The following is an 18,196-nucleotide window of genomic DNA, read 5'->3' as shown; positions in this document are numbered from 1 at the left end:
CTAACATCCTCTGCCACTCTGATATATTTTTTTTCCTCGACAACAACACTCTTCGACAGACTTCACGAATGAACCTTTATCAAGGCCCATCAAACTACATGAATCCTAATTACTCTTAGAAGTAAGCTCCATGTTAGATAATCTCTTGAACTTCCCATGGTCCTTGGTCACAATGTGTCACAAGTCTTCTCACTATTTCATGCCTTGATGGATGGCCACATCATCCAACTATTTCCATGCTAGCCACTTTATCTGTTTGAACTCTATTTTTATCTCCAACTCAAATCCAACATGTCTTCGCACATTTCCAGACCCGATGAATTGAACTAGTTGGGTGGCTAATCCAACCATTGAACTAAAATCATGAGAATTCACCTATCATGCCTTCATTGGTTGTTTATCCAATACTTCGTCACATCCATTATCATCATCATGAAATCCTCCATAATCGTCCATGTGATACACATCTACATAGGCAAGTCGAACATACATCTCCCATCATGCATAAGTTCTCCAACTCAAGTCCACTCATCTTCCCACATCTAGGTACATGAAGAAAATTCCATCCCTTGTCAGATATGCTTCTCACATCTTTTGTGAAGGAGGCAAGCCTTCAATTTCCTCATAACCACATCGATGTACCATTGAAGTTTAGAATCAACAATGTCCACACATGGTCAAGTCCTCCTCCTTCAAGAATACCCTCTATGGAATAATTTCTCATCCCAAGTCTTCTTACAATGGTTAAGTCTTTGTAGACTCAACCGATGCCTCAAGTGTCTCCACCAAGGCACCTTCTTCACTACAACCATCATCCAACTCCAACGTGCCTTGCTTCTATCCCATTTTTTAGGTCACTCCTCATAGACATATCCCATATTATTCCGAAAGTTACATGCCCCATAACATGTCAAAGTCAAGTCCAGATAGACCTTGACTTCATCTCCCCAACAAACTAGAAATCATCTAAGACCACCATCAATATGAAGTCTTCATCAGTCACATTGGTGAACAAGAACTCGTATCATCCTACATAACAAAAGATATTACCTGATTCTCTTCATCATCATGAGGTCCCTCCATGGGAAAACCTCCATCTTCCTTCCATGTCTACAAATAGCTTGAATCTAACCCAACACTGGTAGGTTTCATTCCACCATGTTCTTCCCCTTTCAAATTCAACTTCACAACACCCATTCTATACTTGGTTTAATGAAAAATTTCCTCTTCATGGCTAGTAGCTTCAACATGATCAACCCAACAATAGAGGTGAAGGAGTTCCTTATCAACCTTCTCTTGAAGTACATCAACTTCTTTCCACAATTCTGTCTTCTCTTTCCTCATGTGGCGCAAATCCTTCATGACCTACAAAAGTCTCAAATGGCTTTGTTGCAATCTTCTCCAAGAATCAACTTCTTGAAAACCTACTATCCGGTTTTCTAACTTTCAACCAACTCCCTTTTCAATGAACTTTGGTTATTCATCATAGCCTTGATCACAACTCTTACAGTAGTGGCCATCCTGCCACTTCCTTTACCTCAAGCAGAATATTTCCAAAGATTCAACTTGGTGCTCCCACTTTATTCAAAGTGGCTTGGATACCAACTATCATGACCCCATGATGATCACACCAATCAGACAACCAAGGGCGTGTGACACTAGAACATTTTTGTTGCAAGGCACACAACTGCTTACTTCCAAACTATATCTCTAGCCTATGTGTCTTTGAAAAAATTGTTATTAACTCACGAAATTAGCTTTCAAACAAATTCAACACAATATCCCTTAAATTTATCTTTCAACAGAGTGTCTATTTTTCCAATTCTGTTTACTTCATTCACATCCATTCAACTTGCGATATGAACAATTTCAATAATAAACACTAATATAACTTCAACAATACAACATGAACATAAACATACAAGTGCATATCAATTTACATGGGAGGGGGAACTCTCAACAAAAAAATCTCCTTTTCACTTCAATTACTTCAAATTTACAAAGGCATACATTGGACTAAGCCCCCATCAACTTGTTGTCATAAGGTAGCACAACTTCAAAATTCCAGTAGCCAAGGTTGGGCCGAACCTCAAAGGCTTGATGCCACAACACTTGGGGAAAAATTCAACAAATATGTAATAGACAAATTATGGGTGGCCTAAGGCTTCGCCCTTACAAGCCAACAAAAACCCAACCTAAATCAACATGATTTGACCAACTCATACAAGGAAAGGACATACTTTGTCGTGCAACTTGTCTTTTTCATCTTGTTCATTGCCTTCTTCATTTATACTTTAGATTCACTTATCTTATGTTTTGCAACTTCGTTGGTTGTTTCTTATGGCATGTATGACCTTGTATATATACAAGTATTTCCTTATGATTGGGCGGCCATGCCCCTTGAGTCGACCCTCGCTCTTCCTTCAAAGTTAACATACGTTACTTGCCACCTGCGCCTTTGGTTTACTTCATGCACACAACATGCTTGTAGCATGGGCATGTTTCCCAACACCTAGCCTTTGTGTGGGAACACATTGGCCACCTCGGTTTTCCTCTACTAGATGCAATTGCACCAAGGCATTCCAATTTGGTTGTTTGGCATATAAGCATGTCATTTGGGTGCCCAAACTTCCCTTCATCATGGGTATGCTATCGCATGGCACCTCTTACATGATTCCCATCATGCATGATTCACCCATGTCATCACATAGGTGCCCTTGCCTTTGCAAGGTGCCCAAATTGGCAAGACTGTAGCACAACTTGTCGCATGACCCCACCAATGTTTGGTTTTTCACCATTTCCAGTCATCATGGCTTGTCTAAACCATCTTCGAGTGCACCTTCATGCATGCTCAAGCCCAAGGCCCTAACAAAGGCTCTCAAATAGAGGGGTTTTTGTGCCTCCCCACCTGCCCCCTCCCCTCATGACTCCCTATTGTGCACCACAAATTTTATGACATGTGGGGATTGTTCTGCAAAGAATATAACACATACCCAACACCTGTGCATAAGAAGGATACATGCTACATGGTTTACACGCTAATGCATGTAGGCCTAACTCAACAGGGCTTTACCAAACACATGGAGAGAAAAGTTTCCTTATGGCTAAGTTTTACATCTGAGACTAAAAAATTGGGGCATTAGATACAATGGATCATGCACCCTCTCACATATTTACATCATCTTAAATAAGGTACAAAAAGCATTCAAAACATTCTACAAAAACATAAAGGTTTCCATCACTCTTTCTAGCAATCATATGATGAAAATATAAACCTTTCTCATCACCATCATTTTTGTTACATTTCAACTAAAATATATGAAAGAAAACAATACAGTCATGTAAATAAGATCAATAATATACCATTCATTCGTCATTCTTTTAAAACTCCACCATCTCATAAATTTTAACATTATCTCATAAAATAATGATTATCTCAACTCCACTATCTCATAAATTTTAACATTATCTCATAAAATAATGATTATCTCAACCTCCTAGTCTTCCTTTCCTAGCATTTAATAGAACCACTTTTGAATAAAGGTATGATTTCTTCTTTTCACTAAGAAGTATAATCTTCTTCCCTTTTTATTTTAACTTTTTATATAAACCATTCATTTTGATAGTTTCCACATGTTCAATCAAATTTAAAATAAAAATAGATAATTGCATTTTCTTTTAATGACAATAGGCCACATTTCCCATTTTAAAAGAGCATTAAGATGCTTAAATATATAAACAAATATTAAAAAAGAATATAGTTGTGCACATGATTTTCATTGATTAAACCGAGAAGTTCATTTTACAGCCCACTCAACTGATCCCATTTTAAAAGAGCATTAAGATGCTTAAATATATAAACAAATATTAAAAAAGAATATAGTTGTGCACATGATTTTCATTGATTAAACCAAGAAGTTCATTTTACAGCCTACTCAACCGATCTCATCATTTTCCTCTTTTCCTTGAATTTATCTCCACAGGTCTTTACGAAATCATTGTGACATGCATGAAATCCAACTCCTTTTACTTGAATCATTGCTACTCTATACTTTTCCACTCGAACGATCTCATCCTCTTCCTTTTTTCCTTGAATTTATCTCCATAGGCCTTTTACGATAAGCCTTCAATTTCAAGGTCGTACCTTCAAACATTGAATTTTATTCGATTGGATATCCTGATGGCAAATGCGTGTGCCCTCTCTCCAATTATTCACTAACCCAATGGCTTACTCTTCACATTCGCTTTTTCTCAGCATCAACATAACAATTCAGCAGTGGAGCTCTCCTATTTGCAAGGAGCTTCACCACGTGCCTATTGTTGGGAATTTTTCTGGTAAAATCCCAAAAACAAAATAAACTGAACACAGAGACAATGCTCTGTGTTTCTCCAGGATCTTTAACAGAGGGAAGCTTAAAACATTTCTGAGCAGAGCATTACATACACTCACAAAATCTTTGTATTCCTTAAAACAAAATCCCTGATACAAGATTCATCCTCTTTCACTCAGAGGGATTCACCAAAAAAAAATTTCAACAACAAAAAGTTACTCTGTCTCCTCCTGAGATTTTACAAAGCTGTGTGTAAAATCCTCATTTACATTCACTGCTGTAAAAACCTTTTACATATACTGTTGTAAAAATAAAAAAAAATTATATATCAGCACTGCTGCACGTTTCACTCACTTCACATATTCTTCAAAAGAAATATCATTATACGCTCCTGCGTATCACAAAAAAAAACTTCCAGCACATAAAACACTACATGCTCTGTTTTTGTTTCACCTTCGCACTGCTGTGCGTTTTTCATCTTTGCATTACCAAAAATGGTCAACACCACAAAAACTTAGCATATACAATGCATATGCAATACATAAAAAAAAAATAACACGTAAATACATATTTACTATGCCCATACCTCCGTAAGAAATAAAAACATTAAAATTAAAAAACTTTACCAACCCAAATAAAGTGCATTAATTGTTTTACTGAGATGAATGGCGATCAACCAAAAACTTTTATGGCATGTCAAAATTCATTTGCTGCAGGTCTGATGTTGTCCATCAACCGTTGATCTGCCCTCAAGAAATCGAACGGTTGAGGTGAATATCGGAAGGCCTTTATTTGCTGAACGTTACGTCCTGATGGAAAGGTTGTTTTGGAGAAGGTAAAATGGACGCACGTCAAGTTTTCATTGCATCAGATGAGTTTGTACGAAAACCACCTGCAAACCAAAAGCGGTCCGATAAGGAAGTGGTTTTCGGGAATGGTTTTATGGTCGCCGTTTTAATGCTGCTGCACGGCAGGTTGAAATTAATATTCCAACACGCCCCTTTAATTTCAACTGCTGGGCATTCAATCATACCCAAACATTTCCTCAAAAATTCAAAGCTTTTCTGGTCCAATGGCTTTGTCAAAATGTTTGCAACCTGTTCCTGAGTCCTGCAATGTTGTAAAGTGATTTCTCCATTGCTTACCAATTCCCTGATGTAATGAAACCTTGTGTCAATGTGTTTCGTTCTCTTATGAAACACTGAATTCTTTGATAATGCAATAGCTGAGCTATTGTCACAAAAAATCACCGTTGCTTTTGCCTGCTCCTGGCCTAAGCTCCTTAACATCCTTCTCATCCAAACTCCTTGACATGCTTCTGCTATAGCTGCCACATATTCAGCCTCTGCTGTAGACAACGCTACAATAGGCTGCTTCTTAGAAGCCCATGAAATGGCTCCTGAACCCATGTGAAAAACATAACCGGAAGTGCTTTTCCGATCATCTACACTTCCAGCCCAATCACTATCAGTGTATCCAATTAAATCTGAATGTTCTGAGACAGTATATAAAATGCCAAACATTTTTGTACCTTTAACATACCTCAGAATTCTTTTTTCTACCTGCCAATGTGCTTCCTTTGGCCTCTCCATGAATCTGGAAATTAAACTAACAGCAAACATTATGTCAGGTCCAGTTGCAGTTAAATACATGAGGCTGCCAACTATGCTCTTGTACAAGCTAGGATCAAAATCCTTGCTGCTGTCCTCTTTGCTGAGTTTTAATCACATTACTGTGGGAGTGATTGCTGCCTTACTGTCCTGCATGTTAAATCTTCTCAACACTTCATTTACATATTTTTCTTGCGAAATAAAAATTCCATTTTCATTTTGATCTACTTCTATTCCTAAGAAGTATCTCAGTAAACCCATGTCAGTCATCTCAAATTCTTCTTTCATGACTGATTTGAAATTCTCAATGAGATAAACATCATTGCCTGTGAAAATAACATCATCAACATACAACACAACAATTAAAATTTTACCATCTTTTTCTTTGATGTAGAGGGTGGGTTCTCCCTCACAATTTTCAAATTCTTTTTCCAGTAGATAGGAATCTATCCTACTGTACCATGCTCTTGGCGCTTGTTTCAGCCCATAAAGAGCTTTCTTCAATATGCACACTTTGTGCTCTTGGCGTTTCTTTTCATAGCCTAGAGGTTGTTCAATGTAAACCTCTTCCATTAACACTCCATTTAGGAATGCTGACTTCACGTCCATTTGATAAACTTTCCACTTGTTTTGAGCTGCTATGGACAGCACTGCTCTCACAGTTTCCATTCTTGCAACCGGTGCGAAAGTTTCCTCATAGTCTCTCCCATACTACTGCTTGTATCCCTTGACAACTAGCCTTGCCTTGTGCCTTTCTATCCTGCCTTCAGCATTACTCTTGGTCTTGTAGACCCATTTGACTCCAATGACTTCTTTACCTTTTGGTAGCTCAACCAAATCCCATCTCTTGTTTCTCTCTATGGCATTCATCTCTTCATCCATAGCTTCTATCCATTTCTTATCTTTAATTGCATCTTCGAAATGAATAGGGTCATCAACATGACAATACAAAGCAAACAAGGAATTCATTCCTTCATCATAAATATCACTTAAATTTCTAAACTTCTTACCTCTTTCATTTGGTGTGCAAGTGCTTGAAGACGCACTTGAATTTCCTCCTTGTGGTGTGCTTGGAGAAGCACTTTCATTTCTCCTCAAGGGTGTTTCTTGCCGTCCTTGTGTTGGCGCTGTTGTTTGGGGATGTATCTCAGCCATCTCCTCATCATCTTCATCATGAGACAAACAGTTTTTAACATTCACTGTTTTCTCTATGCTTCCATCCCAAGCTTCCTCCTCAATGAACTGAATATCTCTGCTCACAAAAAACTTCTTGGTGGATGGGATATACAACTTGTAAGCTTTGGATTCCTCATTGTATCCAATGAAAATACATTTCTCCCCTTTGCTGTCCAACTTCTTCCTTAGCTGATCTGGAATGTGTGCATAGGCTACACATCCAAAAATTCTCATGTGGGTGACTCCTTGCTTTCTCCCACTCCACGCTTCTTCCGGCACTTTATTCATCACTGCTTTTGTAGGACACATATTCAAAATATATACTGCACAGTGTACAACTTCAGCCCAATAATCATTTGGCAAAAGCTTTGCCTTTAACATGCTCCTCGCCATATCCATGATGGTCCTATTCTTCTTTTCAGTAACTCCATTTTGCTGCGGAGTGTACCTTGCTGTAAATTGCTTGTGTATTCCATTTTCTCTACAAAACCGTAGAAAGTCTTTGGAGTTATACCCACCTCCTCTGTCAGTTCTCAAAACTTTGATGCGCAGCCCACTTTGATTTTCCACAAGTGCTTTGAAATTTCAAAATTTTTCAAACACTTCACTTTTGTTCTTTAGAAAATAAGCCCAAGTCTTTCTGGTGAAATCATCAATGAATGTTAGAAAATATTGGCTGCCTGCTAGAGATGGGGTTTGCATTGGTCCACATAAATCTGAGTGGACAATCTCTAAGGGTGCTTTTGCCCTTATGCTTTTCCCTGATGGAAAACTTTCTCTGTGTTGTTTCCCCAAGATGCAACCTTCACAAAGGCTGTCTGGTTTCTCTATCAATGGTAATCCTCTTACCATTCCTTTTCTACTCAACAAGTTAAGACCTCCAAAATTGAGATGTCCAAATCTCAAGTGCCACAACCAATTTTCATCCTTTGGTACGCTTTGGAAAGCCTCTTGGGTAACTGCTGCAATTACTCATTTGTTTTTCAAATCTGCCCTTATTCTAAGAGGGAACATCCTGTTCTTTGTCATCTTTACTTTAGCAATACATCGTTTGCTGGGTGCTCTATCCATGAGGGTGCATACATCATTCACAAAGAAAACATTATACCCCTTTTGAACAAGCTGTCCAATACTCAAGAGGTTACATCTCATTCCAGGAACATAGTAGACATCTGCTATGGTTTTCTTTTCACCTTTCTTTGTAAATATCTTAACTTCTCCTTTTCCCATAATAGAAATTTTGCTATCAGTTCCTAGTGTGACTTGTAATTTCACATTCTGATCTAAATTGGAAAACAAGGCTATGTTTCCTGTCATATGATTACTACAACCGGAATCTAGAAACCATATGTCTTCACTGTTTGTTTCAGCCATATTACAAGCTAACAACACATTATCTTGGCTGATATTTTCTCTAGTGATATTTGCATTGGATCTATTATTCATATCATGCTGTTTCTTTTTACATTCACTGGCATAATGCCCATATTTTTTACAATAATAACATTGGACATTGGATTTTTCATACCTTTGTCCTTGAGCATGATGTTGTCCACTTTGTTGGTTGCTGCCTTGGCCTTGGTTCTGATTTGGATTGCTGCCTCTTCCTTGAGCATTTGCTGGACTGTTCCTTCCACCTTTGTTCTGGCTTCTGCCTCTTCCTCTCTTGTTTCCTTTGCCTTCACCTCTTCATCTTCCAAAAGACATCTGGGTCTTGAAGGCTTGCTTTAGAGATGAGTTTTCATTTCTACTCAACCTCTGCTCATGTGTTATCAGTGATGCATGAAGTTCATCAACTGAAAAGTTTGAGAGATCCTTTGTCTCTTATATGGTAGTGACAATCACATCAAACTTTGAGGGTAGGACCCTCAATATTTTCTCCACAATCCTCCTTTCTTCAAGAGTCTCTCCATGAGTCCTTATCTGTGTGACCAGACCAATTACATGTGTGAAGAATGAGTCAATATTGTCTGACTCCTTCATGCACAGATTCTCAAAATCTTTCCTCAGCAATTGTAGTTTTGTTGTCTTCACTTTCTCCATGCCTTGATACGTTGTCTTGAGAGTTTTCCATGCTTCTTTGGATGTCTTAGCTGCTGCTATCCTTGGAAACACACTCTGGTCCACTGCTTGATACAAAAATACAAGGGCTTTTGAATCCTTCTTCCTATTGCTCTTCAACAGATCCTTCTCTACTTGAGTTAATCTATTGAATTCATTTTTATCTGCTGGTTCTTCAAATCCATCTTCAACAAGTTCCCATAAATCTTGTGAGGAAAACAGGGCTCTCATGGTTATTGCCCAATAGTCATAGTTTTTCCCATTAAACTGTGGGAGCTGGGTATTAAACATACCCATACTAGTGCTTGTGCTAGCCATTCCTTGCATTCTAAGCTATGCTTCTAAATCCTTGAATGTGTATTTAAAACAACTGACTGTCTTCAGCAGTAACACAAAAAACTGATCTGAGAAATACCTGGATCCTTTTGCTTGAGACTTCACTCTGCTGGAGAAGTTGTTACAGCAAAAGACTCCTTCCTTCAGCTTCTTTGACACCTTCAAAGAGCCTGGATCTGCTCTGGTACCACTGTTGGGGATTTTTCTGGTAAAATCCCAAAAACAAAATAAACTGAACACAGAGACAATGCTCTGTTTTTCTCCAGGATCTTTAACACAGGGAAGCTTAAAACATTTCTGAGCAGAGCATTACATACACCCACAAAATCTTTGTATTCATTAAAACAAAATTCCTGATACAAGATTTATCCTCTTTCACTCAAAGGGATTCACCAAAAAAAATTTCAACAACAAAAAGTTACTCTGTCTCCTCCTGAGATTTTACACTGCTGTGTGTAAAATCTTCATTTACATTCACTGTTGTAAAAACCTTTTACATATACTGCTGTAAAAATAAAAAAAATCATATATCAGCGCTGCTGCGGATTTCACTCACTTCACATATTCTTCAAAAGAAATATCATTATACGCTCCTGCTTATCACAAAAAAAAACTTCAAACACTACATGCTTTGTTCTTGTTTCACCTTGACACTGCTGTGCGTTTTTTACCTTTGCATTACCAAAAATAGTCAACACCACAAAAACTTAGCATATACCATGCTCATGCAATACATAAAAAAAACATAACACGTAAATACATATTTACTATGCCCATACCTCCGTAAGAAATAAAAACATTAAAATTAAAAAACTTTACCAACCCAAATAAAGTGCATTAATTGTTTTACTGAGGTGAACGGCAGTCAACCACCTCAAAATTCATTTGCTGATGTGATCTGCCCTCAAGAAATCGAACGGTTGAGGTGAATATCGGAAGGCCTTTATTTGCTGAACGGTTGAGGTGAATATCGGAAGGCCTTTATTTGCTGAACGTTATGTTCCGATGGAAAGGCTATTTTGGAGAAGGTACAATGGACGCGCGTGAAGTTTTCATTGCATCGGATGAGTTTGTACGAAAACCACCTGCAAACCAAAAGCGGTCCGATAAGGTAGTGGTTTTTAGGAATGGTTTTATGGTCGCCGTTTTAACGCTGCTCCACGTCAGGTTGAAATTAATATTCCAACACCTATATATCCTTGTAGATCTCTCCATATTCTCACATAGATTTGTTCTCAAGTGATTCGTGCTTAAATGGATTGGACCAACAAATCTGATTAAATGAAGACAGGTAATTAAGAGGAATTGAATGTATTGCACATCACATAACTTTGTTTGCGCAATTCTGATGTACAACCTCAAGCATTGGTTTTTCTTTTTGATCGATCGATTTATTCCTTTATTATGTCGAATTCGATCTAGATCCAAAAACATCTTATGCATATCCTTTTTAATGAATCATGTTGCAATAAAGAATACAACATACATTTTGATCGACAAACACTCCCTAGCTAACACATAATTTTCAATAAACATTTTATTTTACTTTCTTAACCTAAAGGCTATCCATAAAATATCATTTTCCGTGGTCTTTGGGCATGGGGGTCAAGCACAGGACCTGCCTTGGTATGAAAACAAAAAACCCAAAAAAAGAAATAGCATGATATATCCAAACACACAAAAAAGTATTTATTAGATCCGATATATCTATTAATAAAATTCCATATAGCTAGAAAGATAGAGATAACGATATCTCTCTAAATACATTGTAACAATGCATTTCTCCCAGACTGAAATGCATATTATTTATAAGACTGCACTGCAGATTACTTACGCTTACATTACAATCGGATGCATTAAACTGAGGTTGCCCTAACAATTACGTAAATGACACGAAAGCACAACAAAATATATAGTCTTGCGGTCTCTAAATTTGTTTCGTTCTTCAAAAGCAAAACACTTGTCACTCATGTCCTATGTCTGCAGCGAAGGGCGCCTTTTGTATCCAGGCATCACCAGAAATGAAATTAACCACTGTGAAGTTTTGAGCATCAGAAGTGTTCATGGCGTGGTAGCCAGGCCATTGAACTCGCCCTGCAGTTCCTGCCCCTGGTCCTGAATTCATATATTCGCCATAATACAGTGTTGTCAAGGCAAAGTCCCCATCCCATTCTAGCCAACCTGCAGGATCGACGACATCATCCATATATGACTTCATATAAACTGTGCGAGAGTAATTTTTCCATGGCCTCCCCAGGAATGTCTGGAAAGAGCTCTTCACCGGAGCGAGATCAGGCGCAGCAGAGACGGTGCAATTTTGTATAGAGATTCCAGTGTTTTGATTTGGATCGTCTCTTCCTTGAGCCGTGAAACAATTCTTTTGACTATCCATCGGTTTCCGGGCTAGGAGATTGCAGTTTTGAAACACGGCTGCAGCGTTGCCGAAGATAAAATCAACTGTGCCGTAAATGTCGCATTCCCTGTAGAACTGACGAAGAGAGTGCGCGTAGAGAGTATCTTGGTACCCTTTGAAGCTGCAGCGGTAGAATGTTGATAGATCCGACGAAACTCGGAGGGCGACAGCCTGATGTTTCTCCGCGCCCGCCGTGTTCTCGAAAGTAATATCCTGAGCGATAAAGCCTTGCCCAACTACAGCTGTAATCGCAATCATTTTCGGAGTCAGCACGACAAGAAAAGAAAGACATTGATTGAACGGTGGATTCCCACGCAAATCTGAAATTCAAAATTGGATTGCCAAGGTTATATGAGGTGGCCCTCACCGAAAAAAGCACAATAGCAAACGAGTAAAGCAGCTTACCAACTGTTGCAGAGCGGTATGTTGTCCAGCTGTCCGCAACGCTTCTATTGCCGGTGATAACAGTGGCATTTATGCCATCACCAACCAGCATAATATTTGTTTTGTATTTGGGCACCTCAATGTATTCCTGGTAGACTCCCTCTGTAACATGTATCACATATCTATATGAACTTTTGTTTGGAGCAGCGTCCAGCGCGTCAGTAATTGTGGTATAATTACCACTACCGTCCTGAGCCACCGTAACGACATTGTCGGCTGCCTCGGAGGTTTGAAGCAGTCTCCTTCGGTCTGAAGCAGAAAACCATGAAGCAAATCCATCATTGACGGATCCATAATGTGAAGGAAAGTTGCCATCGTCTACATCAACCTGATTGCCACGCTCATGACTCATTGGATTGGAGAACAGGCGTCGGTCGTGCACAGGAGGATTCTTGGAATGTTTGCCAACGACAGAAATCCTTTTGACAAGAGCCAAAGAATTGCTCACAACTCGGGAGATATTATGCACACTCTTAGTCAATATATTTTGCAGGTTTCCGCTCGCCTCTTGAAGACTTTCGACGCAGGTGGCCTGATTAGTAAGAGCTGCACTAAGCCATGTCTGAGTATCAACTTCCTGCTTCCATTTCAAAGAACCAGCAGTAACATTCGACAGAGACATGCTCAGGTGGTCCAAGGTTAGATCGTTTAACTGCATACAATCTTCAAGGGCACTCAGTTGTCTTCCTTTGAATCCCCGCCGTCCCAGACGAGAAATTTTTTGAGACACTTTCTGTGCTTCGACAACGCTCAGCTTGATGGCCATCCTGGCGAGATCAGTCGAATTTGCTCGCAATGATCCCGGAAACACGCTCGACATTGTCGAAACACAGAATTTTGGATCCGACGTCACGTCGCAGGCAGATTTGAGAGAAACGTAATGGGGCGATTCGTCGCTTTCAATTTCAACAAACATAAAACATATGATAAAGAAAATTGAAACTGGAAACCTAAATCTGAAAGCCATTGCAGAATTCCCTTGTCTACTTTTAACTTCACTGCAACTGGACTGCTCTATCAGACTCTCAAACACTTATATATATATCAGCTGGGGATGATGTTGGAACAAATAACCTAGACGACCTTCAACAACTCCAGCCCAAAATGTTGGCTTCAAGTTTCCGCATCATACAATGATGTTATGTTGACGTTTGTAATGCGCAATCGACGGCGAGAATTTTGAGTTCAGGTCATTCAATGATTAAATGAGTTATCAGTTTCTTAGGGTGCAGAGTCTCCAGAATCCAGACGTGAAAATGTCGGGGTGGAGGAGTCCAGATAGATGGCCGACATACACAAAAATCTCGTATTGACCTAAAACATGTATTCAATATTTGAATCGTACTTTAGCGACACCAATGTACAACTTTACAATTTTAGAAACTGTGTGCCACGACTTTATCCTACCTCCTAAAATGTCGACTGCCGAGTCTCAAAATCCAAAATCCTGATTTAAAAATGTGAGGAAAATGGAGTCCGAATGAGGGGCCGACATACGCAAATCTCGGATGGACCTAGCGCATGTATACAATATTTAACTCATGTTTTCGAACCACACGGCATAGTGAAAGGAGAAGTTTCCGAGTTTATATTTATATAAAAAAATCTTAACCACTTTTTCTTTTAGGGTTGTGTGACATCATGGTATATGTCAATGCAACATAAGCATTTGATAAATAAAAAGGTATTTGCCTCACATAATTATTATATTTTTGAATAACTAGGACCTTTAAGGTGATTGGGGTGGGTTCAAGATCAATTATGTTATCATTATATTTCTTAATCCTTATTTTTTGGTTGATTTAGTATATGGGGCAGGTTCAACATCAAAGTTTAGTTTGGTATTATTAACTAGTATATGGGGGGTTCAAGATCAATTATGTTATCATTATATTTCTTAAAGTTGATTTAGTATATGGCAGGTTCAACATCAAAGTTTAGTTAATGGTATTATTATACTTTTTTTTTTATTATGTTATTATTATACTTTTTATTCTTTATTTTTTTGATTTAGTATATGAGGTGGGCTTAAGATCAAAGATCAAATTAGGTTAACATTATACTTTTTACTCTTTACCTTTTGATTTAGTTTATGGTTTATTATTATATTCTTTAATAATTAGGAGCTTATAATTGGATAAGGTGATTTGGGGTAGGTTGAAGATTAAATTGTGTTATCATTATATTTCTTATATATATTTGTTGATTTAGTATATGGGTAGGTTTAAGATCCAAGATTAGATTATGTTATTATTATATCATTATACTGAGTATATGGTTTATATATTTTAACCTATTTAAGATATTGTTAGATATATATATGAGAAATACAATTCTTAATAACATATATTTCAAAAAACACTATAGTTATAATTAATTATGTAAAATTGATTTAAAATTTATAAAAAAAACTTAGCAACTCATTAAATTTATAAACTACTAAATTTGAAAAACAACTTATGTCAAGTTTAAACAAAGCGTAAATAATAATTATAATCACATTTTCATTTATGAATATCTAACACTCATTAATTAAGAAATGAATTTTTTACTACACCCAATTTATTGTCAAGGCAAACATGAATTAGGTGAACTAGTCAAAGTTGTTAAGTTGATAGTGGCGGTTCTAAACAGATGGTTTTGGTAGCTTATCGTTTTGGAATTCATGGATTAAATGTGATGAAACTTTTAAATGGGTTGGGGATTTTTCATTGTAATGTGTTTGAGTGGAGTGTTCACTTGGTCGAACTAGGATGTTGGTCAGCTTGACTACTTTTAAGTCAAGGGATTGTTGCATTTAAGCCATAAGATAATAATAGGTTTATTAGTTGGTTTTTCTTCGTTTTGGGTATTTTGAGATAAAACTCATGTGTTTCATGTGTTGTTGTTGCTATAATTATTTTCTCTTGGATGTTTTTATTTGTAACAGTGGTATTAGAGCCAAGGGATCATGACCAAAAAGAGGAGAAGCTGACATAGAGAAGCTTGATTGGGAGTTGACTAGCATACACAAAAATCATATGAAAGGCAATAGAGGTCTAATAAGGTGAGATGCGGTGACAAAACTGTGATTTGGTGAGGATAGCAACTGGTGTGAGTATGTGTGCAAATGTGGGAGAATGGTGGCAATAAGTACCAAACAACAATAATAATAAAAAATTACTTTGAATTTGAAATTTGTAAATTATATGTATATGGGCATATGGATATAAGACTTGATTATACGTGTGTACCCTTACTAGTAAAGACTTGGAGTGGATCTAGATGATAGGAGAGGAGAGCATGAGGATTTCCCAACTGAAGCTTAATGTGGGCAATGTTATTATAAAATTGGCTTAGTGAATGAATCATGTTGTTAGGTCTTGTTGATAGTGCTGGGAATCCATCAACCAAGGGGATCTCCCCGATATGATGTCCAAATTAGACCTCACATTGTTTGGCATAGGAGTCTCGTCCAATATAAAGGCTTGGTTTTTATATACTTAGAGATCGACCTTAGCTCTAGGTGTCAACACGGGAGAGTGATGCAATGGTATCTTTTAAAATCAGGGTAAGTGTGCTTGGTGAGTGTGCAACGTAAGTGTGTCAAGGTTCTCTTATTGCAAAAGGGGGAGGAAAAGTGAGCCTTTAAGTGAGAGGTAATAGTACCACTTAGGAAGAGACACAAGTGAACCAGGAAGGTTTGTCGAGCATCCAACCAAATAATCCACAACGGATGCGACAGTCATTAAGCCCAAAGTACAAGGGAAAATCCGTCCATGATTCAGCAGAATAGGCCACAATGGATGTGACGGTTGTTATAACCAATAAGTGAGGAAGGTCTATCTAGTATCCTCCAGAGTAGTCCACAAGGATGAGACAACAGTGATAACTAGTACAATACATCCCAAAAAGGTAAGCACAGAAACAACTGAAATAGTTCAACTATCTTAGTACATGTGAAACAAACATGAATTACAAATGCACAAAGAATAGTCTTACAAACTTCCGTAAGTCATGCATTGAAATGTGATGGATTGAACATACTTCTATATTAAGAATAAGTTCCAAGACACATATTTACATCATACACCACTAACCCCAGTAGTGGGACATTAGAGCCACTCCTCGCTCCTCAAAGAACTTGTTGAAAATGCAACAAGATGATGGAGCTTAGTGGAAAGGAGTCGCCTTCACTAAGTGGGCCCGCGGGCTATTTTTGGCGCAAAGTCTATTTTTAGACATATGGATCATGGTCTATGAGTTGCAGGATGCTATTTGTGGATGATTGGTCATGTTGGTAAAAATAGATGGACTTCTATTTTTAGACATATGGGCGGTTTCTATTTTTAGACTGCCAAGCTAAAAATAGAACAGTCGAATATTATTAGCTCTTAATAATATTTGGACTATAAACATTATCTTATCCTCTTGGAGCACTTCAGTTCGAGCTACAGATGTGGCACATGCAGCTGTCAGAAGGAAATACGTTTTTCTTATGAGTCAGTTGAGCTATTGCATGATGGACTTCAGTTAGAACTCAAGTGATTGAGTTTAGTGGAGTTGAATGAGGAGTTGATGGAGTTGTGTTTAGTTTGACTTGGTTGAACTAGTTGTATTTAGTTTAACTGCAAATACACTAGTGATGAGTGATGTGAATTAATTGTTAATTAATTCACTAATTATTAACTCATAAAGCAACTAAAGAATACATCAGTTAACTCAGTGCATGGACAGTTCAGTGGAGACAGGTGTTAGAGGTTGAGATTGCTATCAGTTGTGACTATAGTTGTGCATGAGATTTGCACAATCAATGGATTGAGTATTGCCAATGAGGTTTGAATGGTTTAGCCAAGGGAAATACGAGTTTGGATCAACCATTCTAATCTATTCTCATACAGGATTGCACAGTGGAGGCATGCAAAGCAGTGGAGGAGATTTGAACCTGTGATTGATTCAGATCTGAGCTAGTTTTGTGTGTAACAGGTGGAGATAGTACTGAGTACTTGTGAGGAGTATTGTACTATGTATTGTTACATGTTCTCTATCATTATAATATACAGATAGTGTGGGGTTTTCAGCTGTATGCTTTCCCCGGGTTACATACTGTGTTAATGTGTGCATGCGATTGATGTTTCATTGTTTTTAATGCTACTAAATTAATGATCAATGTAGAGGAGATTATGTATTGTGCATGTATTCTGCAATAGTGTATAATCAGGATAATCTCTATGAATAAGTGTCATATTACTCAAAATTTCTACATGGTATCAGAGCTAGATGATTTGTAGAAAAAGTTCTACATGGTATCGGAGCAGAGTTGATCATCAGATCTATTATTCAGAAAGTGATTACATTTTATTTCTTCAGGCAGAGTCTGTAATCAGGCCAGGTAGCCTCTGGATTCATCCTTCTTTTGGAAGGTGAGATATCCGATAAAAGCCCATACAGTCAATCTCTGTATGAGAAATACTTTGTTCTCATGAATTTTAGATCAGAAGTGGTTGAGTTTTGAGCTTGTGGAATTTGAATTTGCAGCAGTGTTTTCTTAGTGTCAAAGTTGAAATGTCTTTCAATGGATTGCAGTTGGAGTATGCTCTTGAAGGCAGCTCGAATTATATTGCATGGAAGGACAGGATGGAGGTGGTGTTAAATGATAATGGGCTGAAGGAATTCATAGAGGCTGAGGTCCCAAAGCCTACTCATGCTGCTGAAGCCATGGTTTGGCAAAAGAAGACAGCAAAGTGTCGAAGGATTCTGTTGGAGGGCGTGAAGGATCACATTGTATCCAGCCTGCATTGAAAGGCTTCTCCATACTTGATGTGGAAAGCATTGATAGATCTATT

General features: G+C 37.9%; 1 protein-coding gene across 1 annotated transcript; it reads right to left on the bottom strand.

The window, feature by feature from the left end:
* Nucleotides 1–11,302: 11,302 nt before the first annotated feature.
* Nucleotides 11,303–13,586, bottom strand: LOC149175115 (pectinesterase-like). Its single transcript, XM_089422770.1, has 2 exons — nucleotides 12,333–13,586; nucleotides 11,303–12,169 (listed from the first exon to the last, which is right to left on the bottom strand). The coding sequence occupies exons 1-2, from the start codon at nucleotides 13,336–13,338 to the stop codon at nucleotides 11,478–11,480; spliced, it is 1,698 nt and encodes a 565-aa protein (XP_089278896.1). The 5' UTR covers nucleotides 13,339–13,586; the 3' UTR covers nucleotides 11,303–11,477.
* Nucleotides 13,587–18,196: the final 4,610 nt, after the last annotated feature.

This window comes from Pinus tabuliformis, chromosome 4_1 (genome assembly GCF_031772625.1).
Source record: "Pinus tabuliformis cultivar Carrire ecotype Pingquan chromosome 4_1, CPIR1, whole genome shotgun sequence".
Taxonomy (NCBI): Eukaryota; Viridiplantae; Streptophyta; class Pinopsida; order Pinales; family Pinaceae; genus Pinus; species Pinus tabuliformis.
The sequence above is the reverse complement of the archived record's forward strand: the minus strand, read 5'-3'. Positions and strand labels throughout refer to the sequence as shown.